The sequence below is a fragment of the Pleuronectes platessa genome, chromosome 16, assembly GCF_947347685.1.
Source record: "Pleuronectes platessa chromosome 16, fPlePla1.1, whole genome shotgun sequence".
Classification (NCBI taxonomy): domain Eukaryota; kingdom Metazoa; phylum Chordata; class Actinopteri; order Pleuronectiformes; family Pleuronectidae; genus Pleuronectes; species Pleuronectes platessa.
This window is the reverse complement of record NC_070641.1, coordinates 1362789-1381140: the sequence shown is the minus strand read 5'-3', so window position 1 is coordinate 1381140 and position 18352 is coordinate 1362789. Positions and strand designations below refer to the sequence as shown.

At 41.3% G+C, this 18352-nt stretch overlaps 1 protein-coding gene across 1 annotated transcript in view; it reads right to left on the bottom strand.

Annotated features, from left to right (window-relative positions):
- tspan4b (tetraspanin 4b) overlaps positions 1 to 18352 on the bottom strand; it is a 61450-nt gene that overhangs the window by 30439 nt on the left and 12659 nt on the right. The window contains exons 5-6 of the mRNA XM_053443011.1: positions 9365 to 9460; positions 8705 to 8818 (exon numbers count right to left, since the gene is read on the bottom strand). Of these exons, the coding sequence (XP_053298986.1) occupies positions 8705 to 8818; positions 9365 to 9460 (210 nt within the window). The remainder of the gene's footprint in view (positions 1 to 8704; positions 8819 to 9364; positions 9461 to 18352) is intronic.

The window sequence follows — 18352 nt, the reverse complement described above, 5'->3', positions numbered from 1 at the left end:
CTAGATTTCTCTCACTTAACAAGAAAAAAAACGCAAATGGGGTGATTAGACTATAGACAAATAGTAATAGCACTTTGTATACAGTTAATTTAAAGGTGATCTTTGGAATACTGCAAAAAAATTGCATACTTTGTTCACAACTGTTCTTGTAAATGTTGATTAAAGTGTGATATATTGTTGGCGTTATTACTTTGCCTGCCTCACTTTTTCATTGCCTAACCATAACATTTACTCTTACCTGTAGAAGCGTATCAAATTAATATGAGTAGAATTAAGTTCAGCTTATTGGTCCGGCCCTCCACAACTGTCCATGTTTCTCATGTGGCCCTTCGGGAAAATTAATTGCCCACCCCTGCAATAGTTGGTACAATGTTCTCCAGGCGATAAGCCAAAGCTTTAGCAAGGATCTTAGCATCTACATTTATTAATGAAAGAGGTCTTTATGAGCCGCAGAGATTCAGATCCTTATCTTTTTTTAAGAGGAGACTTATGGAGGCTTGCCTTAAAGTGGGAGGGAGAGTGCCATGTTCCAGTGATTCCTTATAAACAGCATGTAGTAAAGGGGACAATTTATCCTGAAATCTCTTAAAAAATTCCACTGGAAATCCATCAGGGCCAGGAGCTTTGTTATTCTGCATACTTCTCACAGCGAGAGTGATTTCTTCTACCGTTAATGGTGAGTCAAGTTTTTTAGCAGGATATGAGCTTATCACAGGAAAGTTGAGGCCATCTAAGAGTGAATTCAATTCAGTGGTGTCAGGTGGAGATTCAGACTTATATAAAGAGGAATAGAATGAGTGAAAGACAGAATTAATGGTGGCGGGATCCTTATGCAATGAGCCAGATGAATCTTTTATCTGAGGGATCATACGTGAGGCTGCCTGGCGACGTAGTTGATGAGCCAGGAGCCGATTTGCCTTGTCACCATGTTCATAATATGGGGAGCGTGATCGTAAAAGAAGTCGCTCTGCATCACTAGTGGTGATGAGATCAAATTCAGTCTGTAAATCAACACGCTGTTTAAGTAAACTGGGAGAGGGGCAAGTAGCGAGTTGTTGGTCCAATATGGTGATATTGATAGAGAGTTCTTGCAATTTGGCTTTACGGGACTTATTCAGGTGGGCAGAGTAGGAAATAACTTGTCCCCGCAAGTATGCTTTTAATGATTCCCACACTAGTGAACATGAAACTGGTTCCATATCATTTTGATTTAGAGAGATATAATCATAAATTTTAGTTGTAATAAATTTGGTGAACTTATCACCTGAGAGAAGTATTGTATTGAACCTCCAAGGTGTTGAGTACCGGGTTTGTCAAGAGAACTGAATATCTAAAGAAAGAGGGGCGTGGTCAGAAATAACAATAGGATGATAATTAACAGACAGTACTTTGGGAATTAGTTTAGCATCAATAAAATAATAATCAATCCGAGAGAAAGATTGATGCATCTGAGAAAAGAAGGAATATTCCTTGGTTCGAGGGTTATAACATTTCCAAGGATAAGTGCAACCGATCTTGGACACAAAATCTGAAAGTGACCTCGACATTGAAGAAGGGGACAGAGTTCGTGGGTTGGAGCGGTCTAGGTTGGGATCAATTACACAGTTCATTTCCCCGCCAATTATAAGGAGGCTGTTGTTCAATGAAGGAAGACATTCAAATAGCTTATTCATAAAGTGTGGATCATCGAAATTGGGGGCATATATGTTAACTAATAAAATGGGAATACGGAATAGCGTACCTGTAACAATTAAGTATCTGCCGTTTTTGTCTGATATCACCTTAGAAGCTGAAAACTGAATTGACTTACCAATTAAAATAGCAACCCCCCTGGCCTTAGAGTTGAAATTAGAGTGAAACACCTCAGAAACCCAGGGAAATTTAAGCCTGACCTGATCTTTAGTGCGCATGTGGGTTTCCTGCAGAAACACTAAGTCCGCTTTAAGACGTTTCAAATGAGCAAATATCCTTGATCTCTTAATTGGACGAAATGTTGAAAACCTCATAGACTGGAAGAATAGTGTTAAAGAATATAAAAAGGCTCTCCACAAAGCAAGAGCCGCCTACTATTCAAAACTAATAGAAGAGAATAAAAACAACCCCAGGTTTCTCTTCAGCACTGTAGCCAGGCTGACAGAGAGTCACACCTCCACCGAACCCAGTATTCCTCGATCCCTAAATAGCAATATCTTTATGACCTTTTTTTAATGATAAAATTCTAACTATTAGAAATAAAATCAACCATCTCCTGCCCTCAATTGGCACTAATACCCTCCCAACAACAGAGATCTCAGAAACGGCTGAGGATCCTACCCATTACTTAGACAGCTTCTCTCTGATCATCTGTGATCAGTTTACCAAAATAATCTCAGGTTCTAAACCAACAACCTGTATCTTAGATCCCATTCCTACAAGATTACTTAAAGAAATTCTGCCCCTAATTGATAGTTCGTTACTTAATACAATCAATCATAAATAAATAATATATATGAAAACTTTCAGTCGGGGTTTAGAGCCAATCACAGTACAGAGACAGCCTTGGCAAAAGTCACTAATGACCTTTTAATAGCCTCAGATCAGGGACTTGTGTCTGTCCTCGTTCTGTTAGATCTCAGTGCAGCTTTCGACACAATTGACCATCAAATTCTATTACAAAGACTCAAACAGTTAATTAACATTAATGGAACCGCCCTTAACTGGTTTAAATCGTACTTTTCTGATCGCTCCCAATTCGTGCAAATTAATGATGAGTCATCTGTGCGCACCAAAGTAAACCATGGTGTTCCCCAGGGCTCTGTGCTCAGCCCAATTTTATTCTCATTATATATGCTTCCACTAGGAAACATTATCAGGACACACTCGGTAAATTTCCACTGCTATGCGGATGACACCCAGTTATACTTATCAATAAAACCTGAACAAAGTAATCAATTAACTAAACTTCGAGCATGTCTCAAGGACATAAAAACCTGGATGACCCACAATTTTCTCTTATTAAACTCAAAACAGAGGTTATAATACTTGGCACCAAACACCTTAGAGATACATTATCTAATGATATAGCTGCGCTAGACGACATTGCCCTTGCTTCCAACAAAACAGTCAGGAACTTGTGAGTGATCTTCGATCCTGATTTATCCTTTAATAGTCACTTAAAACAAATTTCTAGAACCGCATTTTTCCACTTGCGTAATATCTCAAAAATCTGACATGTCCTTTCGCAAAAAGATGCAAAAAAACTAGTCCACGCCTTTGTTACATCGAGACTGGACTATTGTAACTTATTATTATCAGGCTCCAGCAGTAAGTCGTTAAAGACTCTACAGCTTGTCCAAAATGCCGCAGCACGTGTCCTGATGAGAACAAAGAAAAGAGAGCACATTTCTCCAGTATTAGCATCGCTACACTGGCTTCCAGTTAAATCTACCACCACCACCACGATCAGCCCACACAACACAGAATCCGCCACACTGGATCCACCACCGTGACCCCCGGTGCGCGATCCACAAACCGCAATCCATGGTGCGGCCACAGAGGCCCTGGATCTGCGGGTGATAAAGCAAAGGGATTCCGGGGAAGGGGGATAGGGATGGACAAGAGGAAGGAGAAGCTGGAAAAAGAAGCTTTGTGTGTCATGTGTCATAAAATAGAACAAGTAACGTTCTGCCGCACTAATTAGCTCTAACTATAAGCTTTATCGAAAAGGAAGGTTTTGAGCCTACTCTTAAACGAACAGATGGTGTCTGCCTCCCGAACTGAAAGTGGTAGTTTATTCCACAGCAGAGGAGCTTGATGGCTAAAAGCTCTGGCTCCTACTCTACTTTTAAAGACTTTAGGGACGACAAGTAGGCCTAAATTCTGGGAGCGGAGTGCTCTAGTGGGTTTATAAGGTACTAACAGCTCTTTAAGGTAAAATGGCGCCATATTATTAAGGGCCTTGAAGGTGAGGAGGAGAATTTTAAATTCTATTCTAGATTTAACTGGAAGCCAGTGTAGCGATGCTAATACTGGAGAAATGTGCTCTCTTTTCTTTGTTCTCGTCAGGACACATTTGTCTGGGAATTATACCATTATACCATTTACTATGTTTGACATTTTTCTTTTTAAGAGGGCTATTGAATCTAATGTTAATCGTAATGAGTCTGCAGAGCTATCGACAAGGTGGTCGATCTCAATGGAGCTCGGGTTTTTAAAGAATTTGTTCTTTATATCTACGGATAACACGGGTTTAAATGTAATTGGAATTATTTCCTTAAATTTAGCTACAGCACTATCAGGTAGACATCTAGAAAATGAGTTTTTTATTAGTGGCATATATTCAGTTATTGTCAAATCGAAGGTTATTAAATTATGGTCTGATAGAGCTGGATTGCGCGGAAGTACTGTTAAATGTTCAATTCCGACACCGTATGATAATATAAGGTCAAGTGTGTGGTTACAACAATGAGTAGGTTGGTGTACACACTGACTGAAACCAATTGAGTCTAGTATTGAACTAAATGCTACGCTACGGCAATCTTTATTATTGTCAACATGAATATTAAAGCCACCAACAATAATAATTTTATCGGTCTTTAGGACTAAGTTTGATAAAAACTCAGGGAATTCCGTTAAAAATTCAGTATAAGCCCTGGGAGCACGGTAAACTACAGCAAATATGATTGGCTGTTGGTATTTCCTGAATTGGCGTGGAAGACTAAGAACCAGACATTCAAATGATTTGTAGCTGAGTTTAGGTTTAGGATTAATTGATAGACTGGAGTTAAAAATAGCAGCAACTAATATTCCTAGATAAGAGAGCTGCTCCATCCCAAGTGGGATGAACGCCGTCTCTCATAACAAGACCAGGTTTTCTCAAAAAAGTTAGCCAATTATCTACAAAGCCCACGCCGTTTACAGGACACCACTTCGACAGCCAGCGGTTAAAAGACAACATGCGGCTAAAAATGTCATCAGCTGTTGTATTAGGGAGAGGGGCAGAGAAAACTACTGTGTCTGACATCGTTTTTGCGAAAGCACACAACGACTCAACATTCACTTTAGTGACCTCCGACATGCGAAGCCGGGAGTCATTGCTGCCGACGTGAATAACGATTTTATTGTATTTACGTTTAGTTTTAGCCAGCAGCTTTAGTTTAGATGCGATGTCGCCGGCTCTGGCCCCTGGGATACTATTAACTATGGTCGCTGGTGTCGCTAACCTGACGTTTCTCAGAACCGAGTCGCCAATAATCAGAGTTTGTTTATCAGCGGGTGCCTCGCTGAGTGTAGAGAATCTATTTGAAACGTGAGCTGGTGGCTCTTTAATCGTGGGCTTTTTAAGACTAGCACTATGCCCCTTCCGGACCGTCACCCAGAGGCCCTGGGCTCCTTGCTGCACGGGACTAGTCAGGGGGCTGCTAGTTATGGCTAGGCTACGTGCTAAGCTAGGTGGCTCCGCGTCTAGCGGTAGCCGGCTAACTACAGCTAACGGAGTTTCTAAGCTGCTGAGCCGAGCTTCTAAGTCGCTAAGCCTCGCCTCCATCGCTACCAACACACTACATTTATTACAAGTACCTCTACTGTTAAGGGAGGCAGAGGAGTAAGTAAAAATAAGACACTCGGAGCAAGAGAGAGCAGACATCGCTGCTATAGAGCTACGAGGGTAAGCTCAAACAGAACACAGAATCACTAAGCAAGATAGAGTATGGGTTGTTATGTGTGGGTGTTTAACTACAGACCGGTGATTTTAGCCGTAGTGCTACAGAAAAACAGCTGTGTTTAGCGGAGGAGCTAATACAGAGAGCAACCACCGCCAGCAGCAAGATAACAGGAAATGACGCAGCACGCTTACCGTAATGCCGTCAGCACTCGAAATACATACGTAACAATGTAAACATCAGGTATGTTCTGTCTCATAAGATTGACAAAAATGTGTCTGTCACTACCCCCAGACTTGTAATTATCTTGTATCATGCTCTACCATTAAGTCTTCAAAGACTCTGCAGCTTGTCCAAAATGTCGCCTGAGCACCCCTAAAAAGAGACTAAACTTGCCTATTTTTATTCAGAAATGTTTATGTCGAAATAAATGTTACTTTGTATAGATATTGGAAAAAAGTCAGTAAATAAGAAGTAAACAGTGAGTAAATACTGGTTTTCTATTTTTCATTGCTTTCCTATGTATGTTGTATTTATTGCGTTTTTATGTTTCTATGTTAATTGTAAGCACCAATTACCAGAGCAAATTCCTTGTAGGTGTAAACCTACTTGGCAATAAAATACTTCTGATTCTGATTCTATGATATACATTGATATGCCACTCCATTTAAGTTAAGCACCTTTTTTGTCTCATGAGTGTTGTGAAGAATGTTTTTCTTGATTTGCTTTGCTAAACATATTGTGATTTTTAAATATGGACAAAAGAATAATCATGATTGATTGTTTGATTGAAGTTTTATCTGTCCCACTATAAAACAGCTTATACATTTTAGATGTAGTTATACTGTATATATTTAAAACTATAGTCTGTTGCATTTATGAAATTATAGAACAGCAATAAAGAAAACTGTTGACAATATATGGCCTAATTGAGTCCTCCCAATATTTGTTGGAAATGTATAATAAAACAGGGTAATAAATCATACCCTGTTTTGAAAATCAAAACATATAGCTTCAGCCTTCAGCCTTTTAGCTTAAAAATATATATTTTAGTTGACGAAAACAAAAAGTGATAGCAGGTTAGACTGGAGGAGGACACAGTAATTTATTTCATTGTGATCCTATGTAATGGACCAACACAAAATAGTCCATCATTTGGAAGTGGGGGGAAACCTTACATGGGTTTCAAAATTATTTACAAATAAAAATCTGAAAAGTGTTGAGTGCATATGTATTCACCCCCTTTACTGTGAAACCCCTAACAAAGATCTGGTGCCTTCACAAGTCACATTTGCAAGTCACATAACCTGTAAATAGGGCCCACATGTCTGCAATTTAATCTCAGTATAAATACATCTGTTCTGTGAAGGCCTCAGAGCTTGTTAGAGATCATTACTGAACAAACAGCATCATGAAGACCAGGGAGCTCACAAAACAGATCAGGGACCAAGTTGTGGAGAAGTATGAAGCAGGATTAGGTTTAAAAAAAAAATCTCAAGCTTTGAACATCTCATGGAGAACCATAAAATCCATCATCAGAAAATGGAAAGAATATCGCACAACCGCAAACCTACCAAAACAAGGCTGTCCACCCAAACAAACAAGCCGGAGAAGATGACCATGGTAACTCTGGAGGAGCTGCAAAGCTCCACAGCTGAGGTGGGAGAATCTGTCCACAGGACAACAATTAGTCGTGTACTCCACAAATCTGGCCTTTATGGAAGAGTGGCAAGAAGAAAGCCATTTTTTAAAGGGACCCATAAGAAACCCCATTTGGAGTTTGCCAGAAGCCACTTGGGAGACACAGCAAGTGTGTGGAAGCATGTGGAAGGAGGTGCTTTGGTCAGATGAGACCAAAATTTAACTTTTTGGCCTCAATGCAAAACGCTATGTGTGGCGGAAACCCAACACTGCCCATCACCTTGAGCACACCATCCCAACAGTGAAACATGGTGGTGGTAGCATCATGGTGTGGGGATGCTTCTCTTCAGCATGCACAGGGAAACTGGTCAGAATTGAGGGAAAGAAGGATGGAGCTAAATACAGGGCAATCCTTGAAGAAAATCTGATGCAGTCTGCAAAAGACTTGAGACTGGGGCGGAGATTCATCTTCCAGCAGGATAATGAACATAAACATACAGCTAGAGATACAATGGAATGTTTAGATCAAAGCATGTTTATATCTTAAAATGGCTCAGTCAAAGCCGAGTCCTGAATCCAATTGAGAATGTATGTCAAGACTTGAAAATTGCTGTTCAGATGGTCTCCATCCAATCTGACTGAGCTTCAGCTTTGTTGCCAAGAAGAATGGCCAAACATTTCCTTGTCTAGATGTGCAAAGCTGGTAGAGACATAATCCAAAAGACTTGTAGCTGAAATTGCAGCGAAAGGGAGTTCTTCCAAGTATTGACTCAGGAGGGTGAAAAATTATGCATCTAACAGATGTCAACTTTTTGTTCTCATTATTGTTTGTGTCACAATTAAAGGTATTTTGTACCTTCAAAGTACTCTGCATATTGTGTTGATCAAACGGGAAAAAGTCGGTTTAAGTCTATTGGAATTCCAGTTTGTAACAGTACAAAATAGGGAAAAAGTCCAAGGAGGACGAATACTTATGTAAGGCACTGTATAATATTTCTCCTCAGATACTCAACCATTACTTGCAATAATCCATCAATTTATTGACCTTCAATTATGCTTCAAAGTGTTTATTCTAATCAATGCCGCAAATACCCTTATCTTTCTGATGTTCTCCTTTACACGTGGTATCTATTACACTTCTGTCCATCCTGGGAGAGGGAGTCCTCATGTGTTTTTTTTTTTTCCCTACTCTTGTTGAGGGTTAAGTACAGAGGATGTCACACCTTGTTAAAGCGATATGAGACAATTGTGATTTGTGAATATGGGCTATAATAATACCTCATTGATTGATTGATTGATCATTCTGACTATTGTTGGAAAATATCATGTGTGCAGGCATTCAGCTATAGTATACATCTGACAAAATGAAAACTGACCCTTAGTGCTGTAATAAAGCCCGCCTTTTAGCTAAACATCAAACTAACCTCACTCCATCCGTCAATGCATTTGTCCATCCCAACAGAGCAGCAGGATGAGGGTAGCGTTCCATTCAGCACATCATACCAGTCTGTTTTGTTTGTTACTCCACAGCATTTGAACTGGAAGAGACAGTAGATACAAGGAAAATAAATTAAGTCTGAAGCGAAAGTTTAGTCAGGAAGAAAGTCACATGCAAATTTCCTTATCTGAGCTTCACCAGCACATTCTCTGATCACGTCCAATCACAACCTGCCACTCTCGCCTTGAGCCTGTCAAAAATGTAAATGTTCTGTCTCCCACCTGTCATTCAGCTGTCAGTTCACTACCACAATCACTGACTGACCCACCGCCATCCCCATACCATCTCAGGGTCCTAAACTCTTGCTCCATTCTTCATTACCATCACCCATAGGCGAGTCTAGCCTCTTTTAAGATGGTGACGAGCTGTTTTAATTTTATTGAAATTATATTGCATAAGAGTAATGTTGCATATCAATGTCAGGTGATAAGCATATTAGAAACTGTAAATTCCAAAACTAGATAGCTTTATTGCATAGTTGCTAGCTACCACACTTTTTAACAAGGGAGTTAACGAATACTGTATGAACAAAGTACACAATGCACAATACACAATGTTAGCGAACTGCTTGCATAAAATTGCTCACCATTATCTGCACATTGTCCCAGGATTTTTTCAGTCCAGGTTTTGATTTATAAATCTTCATACCTTCCTTTAATTCATGTTGTGCTTTGGAATCCAGCTAAAACAGAGAGAATAGTTGAACAGTTAATCATCCAACCGTTATCCATACTTGCTAATCCATTGAAGGGACGCAACTGGGGAATATGCAAACTGGTAGTGGGTAGGAGGTAGTGTACACCTCCACAGTTCACACGTACAAGATAGTCAACCAGTCACATTCACCTGTCGCCTGTCATACAAATATAAATGACAACAGAGCAGTGCAACACAGCACAACCTACAGTAACTTACTTAATTTCTAAATAAAGAGATGGTCATTCACCATGTTTTATCCTGCGACAACGACGTTTATACCGGCGCAGAGAAAATGCGCCAAAATCGTTTTTTCTTTAGTTGATGAGGTGACTATATAGTCCTCTACATAGAAGACCCTATATGGTAAAGTAGGTGTTAGGGTATGAGTGATTTCAGACAAAGCCTTAGTTTGAGATGCTCCTCTGCAGTAGCCTACAGTTGAACCACCCGTTGTTTACCGGTGTGTGTGCGTCTAAAGAGAAGTAAGTTTGTTGGTCATTTGTTCCAAAGTTGTCACTGAAACTTTGCTTAGTTCTGTAATCCTTGTCTCTAGGATGTTTTATTCTCTTGTTATCTTGTGAATGTTTTATTAATGCTAATAATACACAAAAGAATAAAACATCCTATACAATGTATTGTCATGCATTGTACCTTGGCTAAAGGCTACTGGATAGCTGGAGCTGATGATCAGGTTTGTCATGCTGGTAATTATTTTTATCATAATCGGTCTAGTATTAATAGCTGCATTGTTTGTTATATTTTGCTGCAAAAATGTAGGTTCATCATCATGCATATTTAATGGTGTATCAATCTGCCTTCTGTACTGCAAGGCACTCAGCTTCAGTAGCAAGTGGGCCAAATAACAAAATCACAGTTGGTGTGAGGGCCGCACAGAATAATAAAATTAATGGCTAAAAATGAAAAACAGTAATGTGTATTTCCACAGGTAAACAGTAGCATACGCATCTCTTTTCTTTCACTTTATATAATCAGTTACAGACTGTCATTCAATCCCAAAACACAGGAAGGCTATCAAGCTTTGATACAGAAGGGCAAAGGTTACATAAAAAACAACCAAAGATGAGACAGTGCTTTTCTGATATGTCCATATCGAAAAATGTAGAAAACAATTTGAAAATAGTATAATAGTACTCAGATATCAGATTACCAATACATGAGCCTGTTCAGGAAACTATCAAAAACAATTCCAAGCAGAAATTGGGTAGTTACAGCAGGTCCATATCCCAACATGCATAATGTAAACTGAACATCTTGAAACAGTATCCATCAAAATAATAATAACTAAGCCTTCAACAACAGTTCCAAGCAGAAATAAGATGCTTTGCAGGTTCATATCCATAAACACACACAGCCAGATGAATCTGGTAAAATAGAATCCACCAAATTAACAAAAATTGGGCCAACTCATGATATTATCATAAACAAGCCAAAAATAAGGCGCATATAGTAGGTTCATGTCCCTATTTGTTAAAGGTAAAAACTTAAACTCCAGACAAACCAAAAGAGAGCCTGCTGAATCGTAAAACAGATTCTTAGTCTGTGCATTTTCAGTTTGATAGCATCACATGCCTAAGTCAGGGTATTTTACTACTACACCTTACTTATCAGACCTCTGTTGTTTTGAGCCTGTTTGACTCAATGAAAGAAATTACAATGTCTTGATTTGGCAATTTCAACGTAGTTTGGCTCATAAGTAGTAAGGGCAACCCTGAGACACTCGTGTATTTTTTCATTGGTCATGGAGCAACGTGCCCTTGTTTTAATTGATTCATGTGAGAAAAGCTAGACTCACATGTGTCGGTGGAAACCAAACATTGTTTGTATTAGCAGCGCCACTTTCCTGATTGTGGGGCACTGGTCTTGGCTAACATGTTTACACCAAAGGTTCACTGCACCCTCAGACAGCAAGTGCTGCTTTATAGCAAATGAGGATTGAACATCCACTATTTCCTTCTGAAGGATGCTCTGATCAATGCAAGACATTACCTCTTTTGCTTTTACACAGAAGTCTGCCTCAGGTTTGATGGAGAATGGGTCACGAGAAAACTGCAGTACCTCAATAGGAATACTGAAGCCTTGGAATCTCTCATTGACGTTATCAGTCAGTTTTCTCATAAAGTTTGTCATGACTAGCGTTATGTGTGCCCCAGGTCCTGCACTCATGAATGCATGGAGTTGTGAGAAGTGCAGCAACCTTTCTGCCATTAGGTCTGACGTGAAAACTTTGTTTTGAAGGCGCACAGCCTCTCAACCAATTCAGCAATATACTTTTCCCGCCCCTGAACTTCCAAATTCAAAGTGTCCAAAAATGTCACACAGAAAGTGGACTACTGCCATAAACTGTTCATCCAACATGCGCTCCAAGAAGTCTGCTGCCCGTTTATGTTTACACGTGCGAAGGAAAGACAAAATCTAGTAGCAGAGTTCGGTAAAGGGCCCCTTCTGTCTGGTTAGTGTCCAGGCTACGCGTAGAGATGCTATCATGGCTCTCGTGTTCCATGCAAAAGCGACTAAGGGCACACTGATCTCGTTGAAAAGATGCTAACAGTACGTTTACTTTTCTCCTCTGTTCATCCTAGCCCTCAGGAAAACTGTTAGAAAATGAGCCATGACTCTTCACATTGTATTCTTTCATCAAAGCAATGGACTCGCTGTACAATAAACACATTGGTTTACTGATCATTACGGCTGGCAGAGTAAATAAATACTTTTCAGTCCATTCACTTTGGATTTGGCGGTTTTCACGGTCAACTTTACGACGCTTCTGCTTTGAGAGACACATTTCGCAGCTTATTGGTAGCGTCAGCTAGCGCAGGTGTTTCAGTGGGCAGTCAGACCAGAGTGAGGAGTGGGTTGCGGCAACCAACACAGGTGCGTAACATAAAGACGTAACCATACATGTTTGGTTGAGGCAACAGTGAAACTCAATGGCTCCGGGTTACATGTCACAAAGTGTATAAGAGGCTGTTAGTTTTATTTTTTCATACCAAGCTATACTGATTTGCAGGCAGTCTTGCGGGCCTTAGTTAAATACAAACGGGCCGTATCTGGCCCTGGGGCCGCAAGTTGAATAGGCCTGCCGTACTGTATGCAATTGCATCTGTATAGTGTACTGTAACTGCTGAAATCAAACCCTAACAAATCAATATCTGATTTAGTATTCTCAAGGTTCTTTACATTACAATTTGCATTCACCAATGCAAACACCCATTCATATTACACTTGTTCCCTATTCCAGTTCACACACTGAAATTTGGGGCAGTGTCTTGTGCAAGGACTGGAGGAGCTTTTAAAGGCGGGAGTAAACTCGATTGAGCAGGTAACTGATGGCGTCCTCAACTCCTAGCCGGGGCTGGTAGCGAGCTGGAGGGGATCGAAGTCTGGCCTGACCATGGGCCTGAGCTGCTCCAGAATGAGTCTCTCCAGGGTCTTCATGATGTGGGAAGTGTTGGGATTTTCAATTTTAGCTTGTCTGTGTGTGTGAGTCTGTGAGGATGTTTATAGAACTTAACCCTAAACAAAATGCAGGAGGGTGGGGGCAGGAGCAGATTGGGCCAGATATATTGCCTTCACACAGTGATTTATAATAGCGGTTTCTGCTTGGTGTTAATCTTGAAATTAGTTAGTTAGAATGTGTGTGCGTCATATCGCTGGTCAGTCTCACACCTGTCTTGATAAGAGGTCTGATAAGAGCTGCCTGTTTTGGGAAACTTTGAATCTGTGGGATACTATACACTGTACTTTAGCTTGTTCTCTCATACCTAACTTTTTATATTAAAGTATATCTCCCTTAGCTTCAAGGCTTGTTTATGAAACACAAAACTAAAACTGTCATGAAGTGCAGATTTTGCCCAGCAATCATAAAAGGAGGAGCGAAACGGAGCGGCTCCTGTTCACTTCCTGATTCCAGTGCCAAGAGGATGGACTATGCGTCTGCACCATCGAGTAAGGACCAAGTCTCGACTCCCCTTTGTTATTGACCAATCAAATTATAACTTCTGTTATAAGATATTACAAACGCAGACCTTGCGGTGCGACACTGCCCCGCTATTGCTAGAGGGCCGGGGCAGTGTGTTGGGTGCCCATTGCTTTGCAGTTACTTTCAGACCATTTCATTGCTTCTTAATAAATACTTGTTGAACCAAACCGAGACGACTCTTCTCATATTTGGGATAAAAGAACTCTGCCAAAGCATAAAGAGAATCCAGTCGATTACTGGATAAGACTGAATAAGGCAGCAGACCAAGCCAATGAGGGCCTGCGCAGGCAAGGGAAACAGACGGAGGACATGTCTGATGAAGTGGCCCTGATGTTCATCAAACATTGTCCAGACCCAGAACTCACCTGTATCCTAAAGTGTAAACCAGTCCATGAGTGGAACTCACGTGATGTGCAGCTGAGGATTGATGATTATCAGAGGGAGTTGAGAGCTAGTAGCAGAATCACACCCTTTGACCCTCTCCAGCGTCTGCAACAATTCAAGGTGAATCCTGTCCGGCTCAGAATTGTGCCCCTGTGCCAGTTGTGGCACAAAACTTCCAACAGTCAGAGAGATGCTCCTCACTCGCGTAGCGGACATGTTTAAGGAGATGATGGAGAGAATGCAGCAGCGTACTATTAACCGTCCGACTCGAGGTGGGATGTTTCGAAATAACTCTCACGGCAGACGTTCCAGAGAGGTGAGTGTGTAACGACTCTAGCCACACCACCACTTCGCACTGCATGGCCGAGAGACTGTGTTTTGGCTGTTACGCCCCTGGCCACACCCGGCCAAATTGTCCTGCCAGAAAGCTCCTCCCCTCCCCAGGCTGAGGGAAACTAACTGGCCTGTATTTGGAGGGAGGCAGTACAGGATTCACCAGAAACTTCCAAATTGAATGGAGCAAAAAGAGGTTTCTGTTGGTTTCTGCAGGTGTCTTCAGCTGAATAAAGAACACAAAACCAAGTCCTGAGTCACGTGTTTACATCCGTAACACATTGAATTAATCAAAGTTTCCTTGTGCTACAGGCAATTCCCCGGCTACCTTTCTGTCTGCTTAGCTCTGTTCTTGTATGCTCACTGCTCAGCTCACCACCTCAAAACCTCCTCTCCACCAGCCTCCATCTTCCCTCAAGCCAATGAAAAGTCAAGTTGTTCTAGACCCAGAGGCAGCAAAGCCCCAAATCATGAGGCTCCCTCCACCACACTTATCCACTGAGATCATGTTTTCATGTTTGTATGCAGTGTGCATACATGTAATGTTTTTATATGGGAATAATCTTCTTCAAAATGTTGTGAATGAAAGTAAACTGATGAAAGGTAAACTTAAAAATGTTTGAGTGTTGTTTATGATTCAAAGCAGCTCTAATAAGCACATCTGGTTTCATTCCCAGGTTTACTAGCTTTAGTTAGCTTATGTCGATTGCATACTTTTCCACCCTAGATTGTAGATTATAATATGAATTTTATCTGACCATATATTAAGACAGGTTTATGAGTATATGTTAAAATGGTTTACTTATGTTTTGTTCCCCCTGTATGTGATCAGCAAAAGGAATTTTTGCTATGTTCACTTTTCAGTTCAATGTTTGTGATTTGCACATACCAAAGCAGACAGACAGGTACCCTTTCTTGTATGTAAATAGAATAACTAATTTAATCAACAGTAATGATCCCAGTCGCAACTCCAGGTACACAGGTCGTCCACTTACTAAAGTTTTCAGTTATTCTATGTTCTTTGAAAATTTTAAGATTATCTTTTTTCTTGGTAATTTATTTTACTCTTGTGGGGTTGATAAGATCTATAATTTGTATGCCTCTGCGCTGGCAACAGCCAGTGGCCGGAGGCCAAGATCAAAGTCATGATGCCCTTACAACGTACAGTATATTTATGTTTTCCTTGAAAGTGATCTTAATACCAGCTTCAGGATATGTCTTCAAATTGTGTACACACATTTACTAGGACTCAAAGATGAACTGAAGATCAAAGGTCAAGGTCATAGTGGCCTCACGTTCCCGTGAATGTGATATATCAGGACTGCCAATAGGGGATTTCATTACATCTAGCAGAATTCAGTTTGAATCATGGATGACCTGATTATAATTGGGTGGTCAAAGGTCAAAGGTTATTATTATTATTAGGGCCCGAGCACCAACGGTGAGAGGCCCTATTGAAATTGAAAGGATTATTATTAGGTCCCGAGCAACAAAATTGGTGGGAGGCCCTATTGAAATTGTTGGCATTATTAGGGCCCGAGCACCTCCGGTGGGAGGCCCTATTGAAATTGAAAGAATTATTAAGGCCCGATCACCGAAATCCCTATTGAAATTGAAATGATTATTATTAGGGCCCGAGCACCTCTGGTGGGAGGCCCTATTGAAATTGAAGGCATTATTAGGGCCCGAGCACTTCCGGTGGGAGGCTCTATTGAAATTGAAATGATTCTTATTATTATTAGGGCCCGAGCACCTCCGGTGGGAGGCCCTATTGAAATTGTAAGGATTATTCTGAGCATTTTTCAACGTGCTCAAAAGTCTGAAAACTCTGGCGGCGGACAGTATGAGACCAAACAAATTAAGAAGACACTTAGAAACGTTACACCCAAATCACATCAATAAGCCCCTCGAGTTTTTTCAGAGAAAACTTAAGGAATATCGTCAGCAGGAACAAAGCTTTGTCAAAGCTACATCGGTGAACTGCAAAGCAACCATGGCATCATTCAAAGTCGCATATAGAATTGCCCAGTGCAAAAAGCCACACACGATAGCAGAGGATCTCATACTCCCTGCGGCTTTAGATATGGTGTCAACGATGCTTGATGAGACCAGCGCCTCAAAACTGAAGGTTATTCCCCTGTCCAATGACACAGTTGCAAGACGTATATGCGACATTTCAAATGACCTCGAAGAACAACTCACCGAAAAAATGAAAGACAAACGTTTCGCCTTACAAGTGGACGAGGCTACTGATAGCAATAAAGACTGCTTATTAATTGCTTATGTTCGCTTTGTCACATCAGAATCACTCTGTGAAGATTTGCTGTTTTGCAAGTACATTCAAAGTAGGGCCACAGCTGAAGAGCTCTTTAAGCTTCTTGACTGTTACATGACAGAACATGGACTGAAGTGGGGAAACTGTGAAGGTGTTTGCACGGATGGAGCACAGACCATGGGAGGGAAAAGGAGGGGATTGCAGGCACTGATCAAGTAGGTCTCGCCAAATGCGCAATGGACCCACTGTGTTATACACAGAGAAGCTCTTGCGTCAAAGCAGCTTAGTCCTGAACTAAACAATGTTTTGGCCGATGTTGTTAACGTGGTCAATTTCATAAAAACAAGAAAGCTCGGCTGTTCTCTGCACTTTGTGAGGAGATGGGTGCTCAACATTCAGCAGTGCTGTTTCACAGCAAAGCACGGTGGCTCTCAAGAGGTAAAGTGTTGTCGCGAGTCTTTGAGCTCAGAGAGGAAATTCGTGTGTTTTTGATGGAGGAGAGGATGCATGAACTTGCCTGCAAGTTCAGCGATGGACTTGTAAGCAAGTTCTGATGAAACTGGCCTACCTCTGCGATGTATTTGGAAAGCTGAATGAATTAAATCTTCAGCTTCAAGGCAGAGACAAGCACCTTCCGCACCTGGCTGACAAGATCAGTGCATTCACCCGAAAGCTTGAGATGTGGGGCAGGCGACTTGATCAGGGAAATACTGATTCCTTTGAGAATCTGAGTGAGTTTGCTGACACCAGTGGTACTGGAGCAACCACAGTGATTCCATGTCTTAAGGAGCACATCTCTTCCCTGAGAGGATTCTTTCAAAAGTACTTCCCAGACAACAGTGCTCAGTACGACTGGGTGAGAGATCCGTTCAATGCATCACCACCTGCTGATTTCAGCTCTACTGAAGAGGACCAGTTCATTGAGATGACATCGGACTCCAGCCTGAGGCTGAGGTTTACAGCAAAGACACTGTGTGAATTCTGGATTGGCGTGGAGAAGGAGCATCCTCTCATAGGGCAGAGGGCTGTGAGGATTCTGCTTCCCTTTGCCACATCCTATCTCTGTTAGATGGGCTTTTCTGCTGTGGCCTCACTTAAATCAAAGTACAGATCTAGGCTCAATATTGAAAAATAATTTAAGAGGCATTATCAAGCTTAAAACCTCGTTTTGACAAGTTGTGCAGTGTAAAACAGTCTCATTGCAGCCACTGATACAGTTGACAAGACTTGAGTTCTTACATAGTGACCAGAGGTGTAAAGTAACGAATTACATTTACTCACGTTACTGTAATTGAGTAGTTTTTTTGTGTACTTTGTAATTTTTTGAGTAGCTTTTGAAATGGGTAATTTTACTTTTACTCAAGTCGATTTTGACTGAAGTATTGTACTTCGCTACATTGGAAATTACATCCGTTACTGAGTAAAAAAAAAAGTTCAAGGCGCAAGGCAATTCTCACTGCAGTGGTAGATGCTGCATAGAGTGGATGACGTTCCCTCACGTGCACGTTCAACATATGAAAACTGATCATAAAGTTCACTGTTCGCGAAAAATATGCGCGACATGGAGAACACTGCACAGGGAGCCACTGCAGAGCGGCTGCAGAGCCGCGAGTTGCCGACCCCTGGCTACGGCGAAAGAGCGATTTGTTTACTGCTCCGCCGTTAAAGAGATGCGGACGTCAAAACATTAGTTCAGCTAGAATATTACTTCCGCCCCGCATTTTCCCCTCCCGGTCGCGCGCACCACCTGTGCCTCCGTGCTCCGTGTTATGCCTAGATGAGGCGCACCACACAGTTTGAGAATCACTGCGCTACACAGGGCCGGCCCTAGCACATTTGGCGCTCTATGCAAGCTTCACTCCTGGCGGCGGCGATCGTAACAA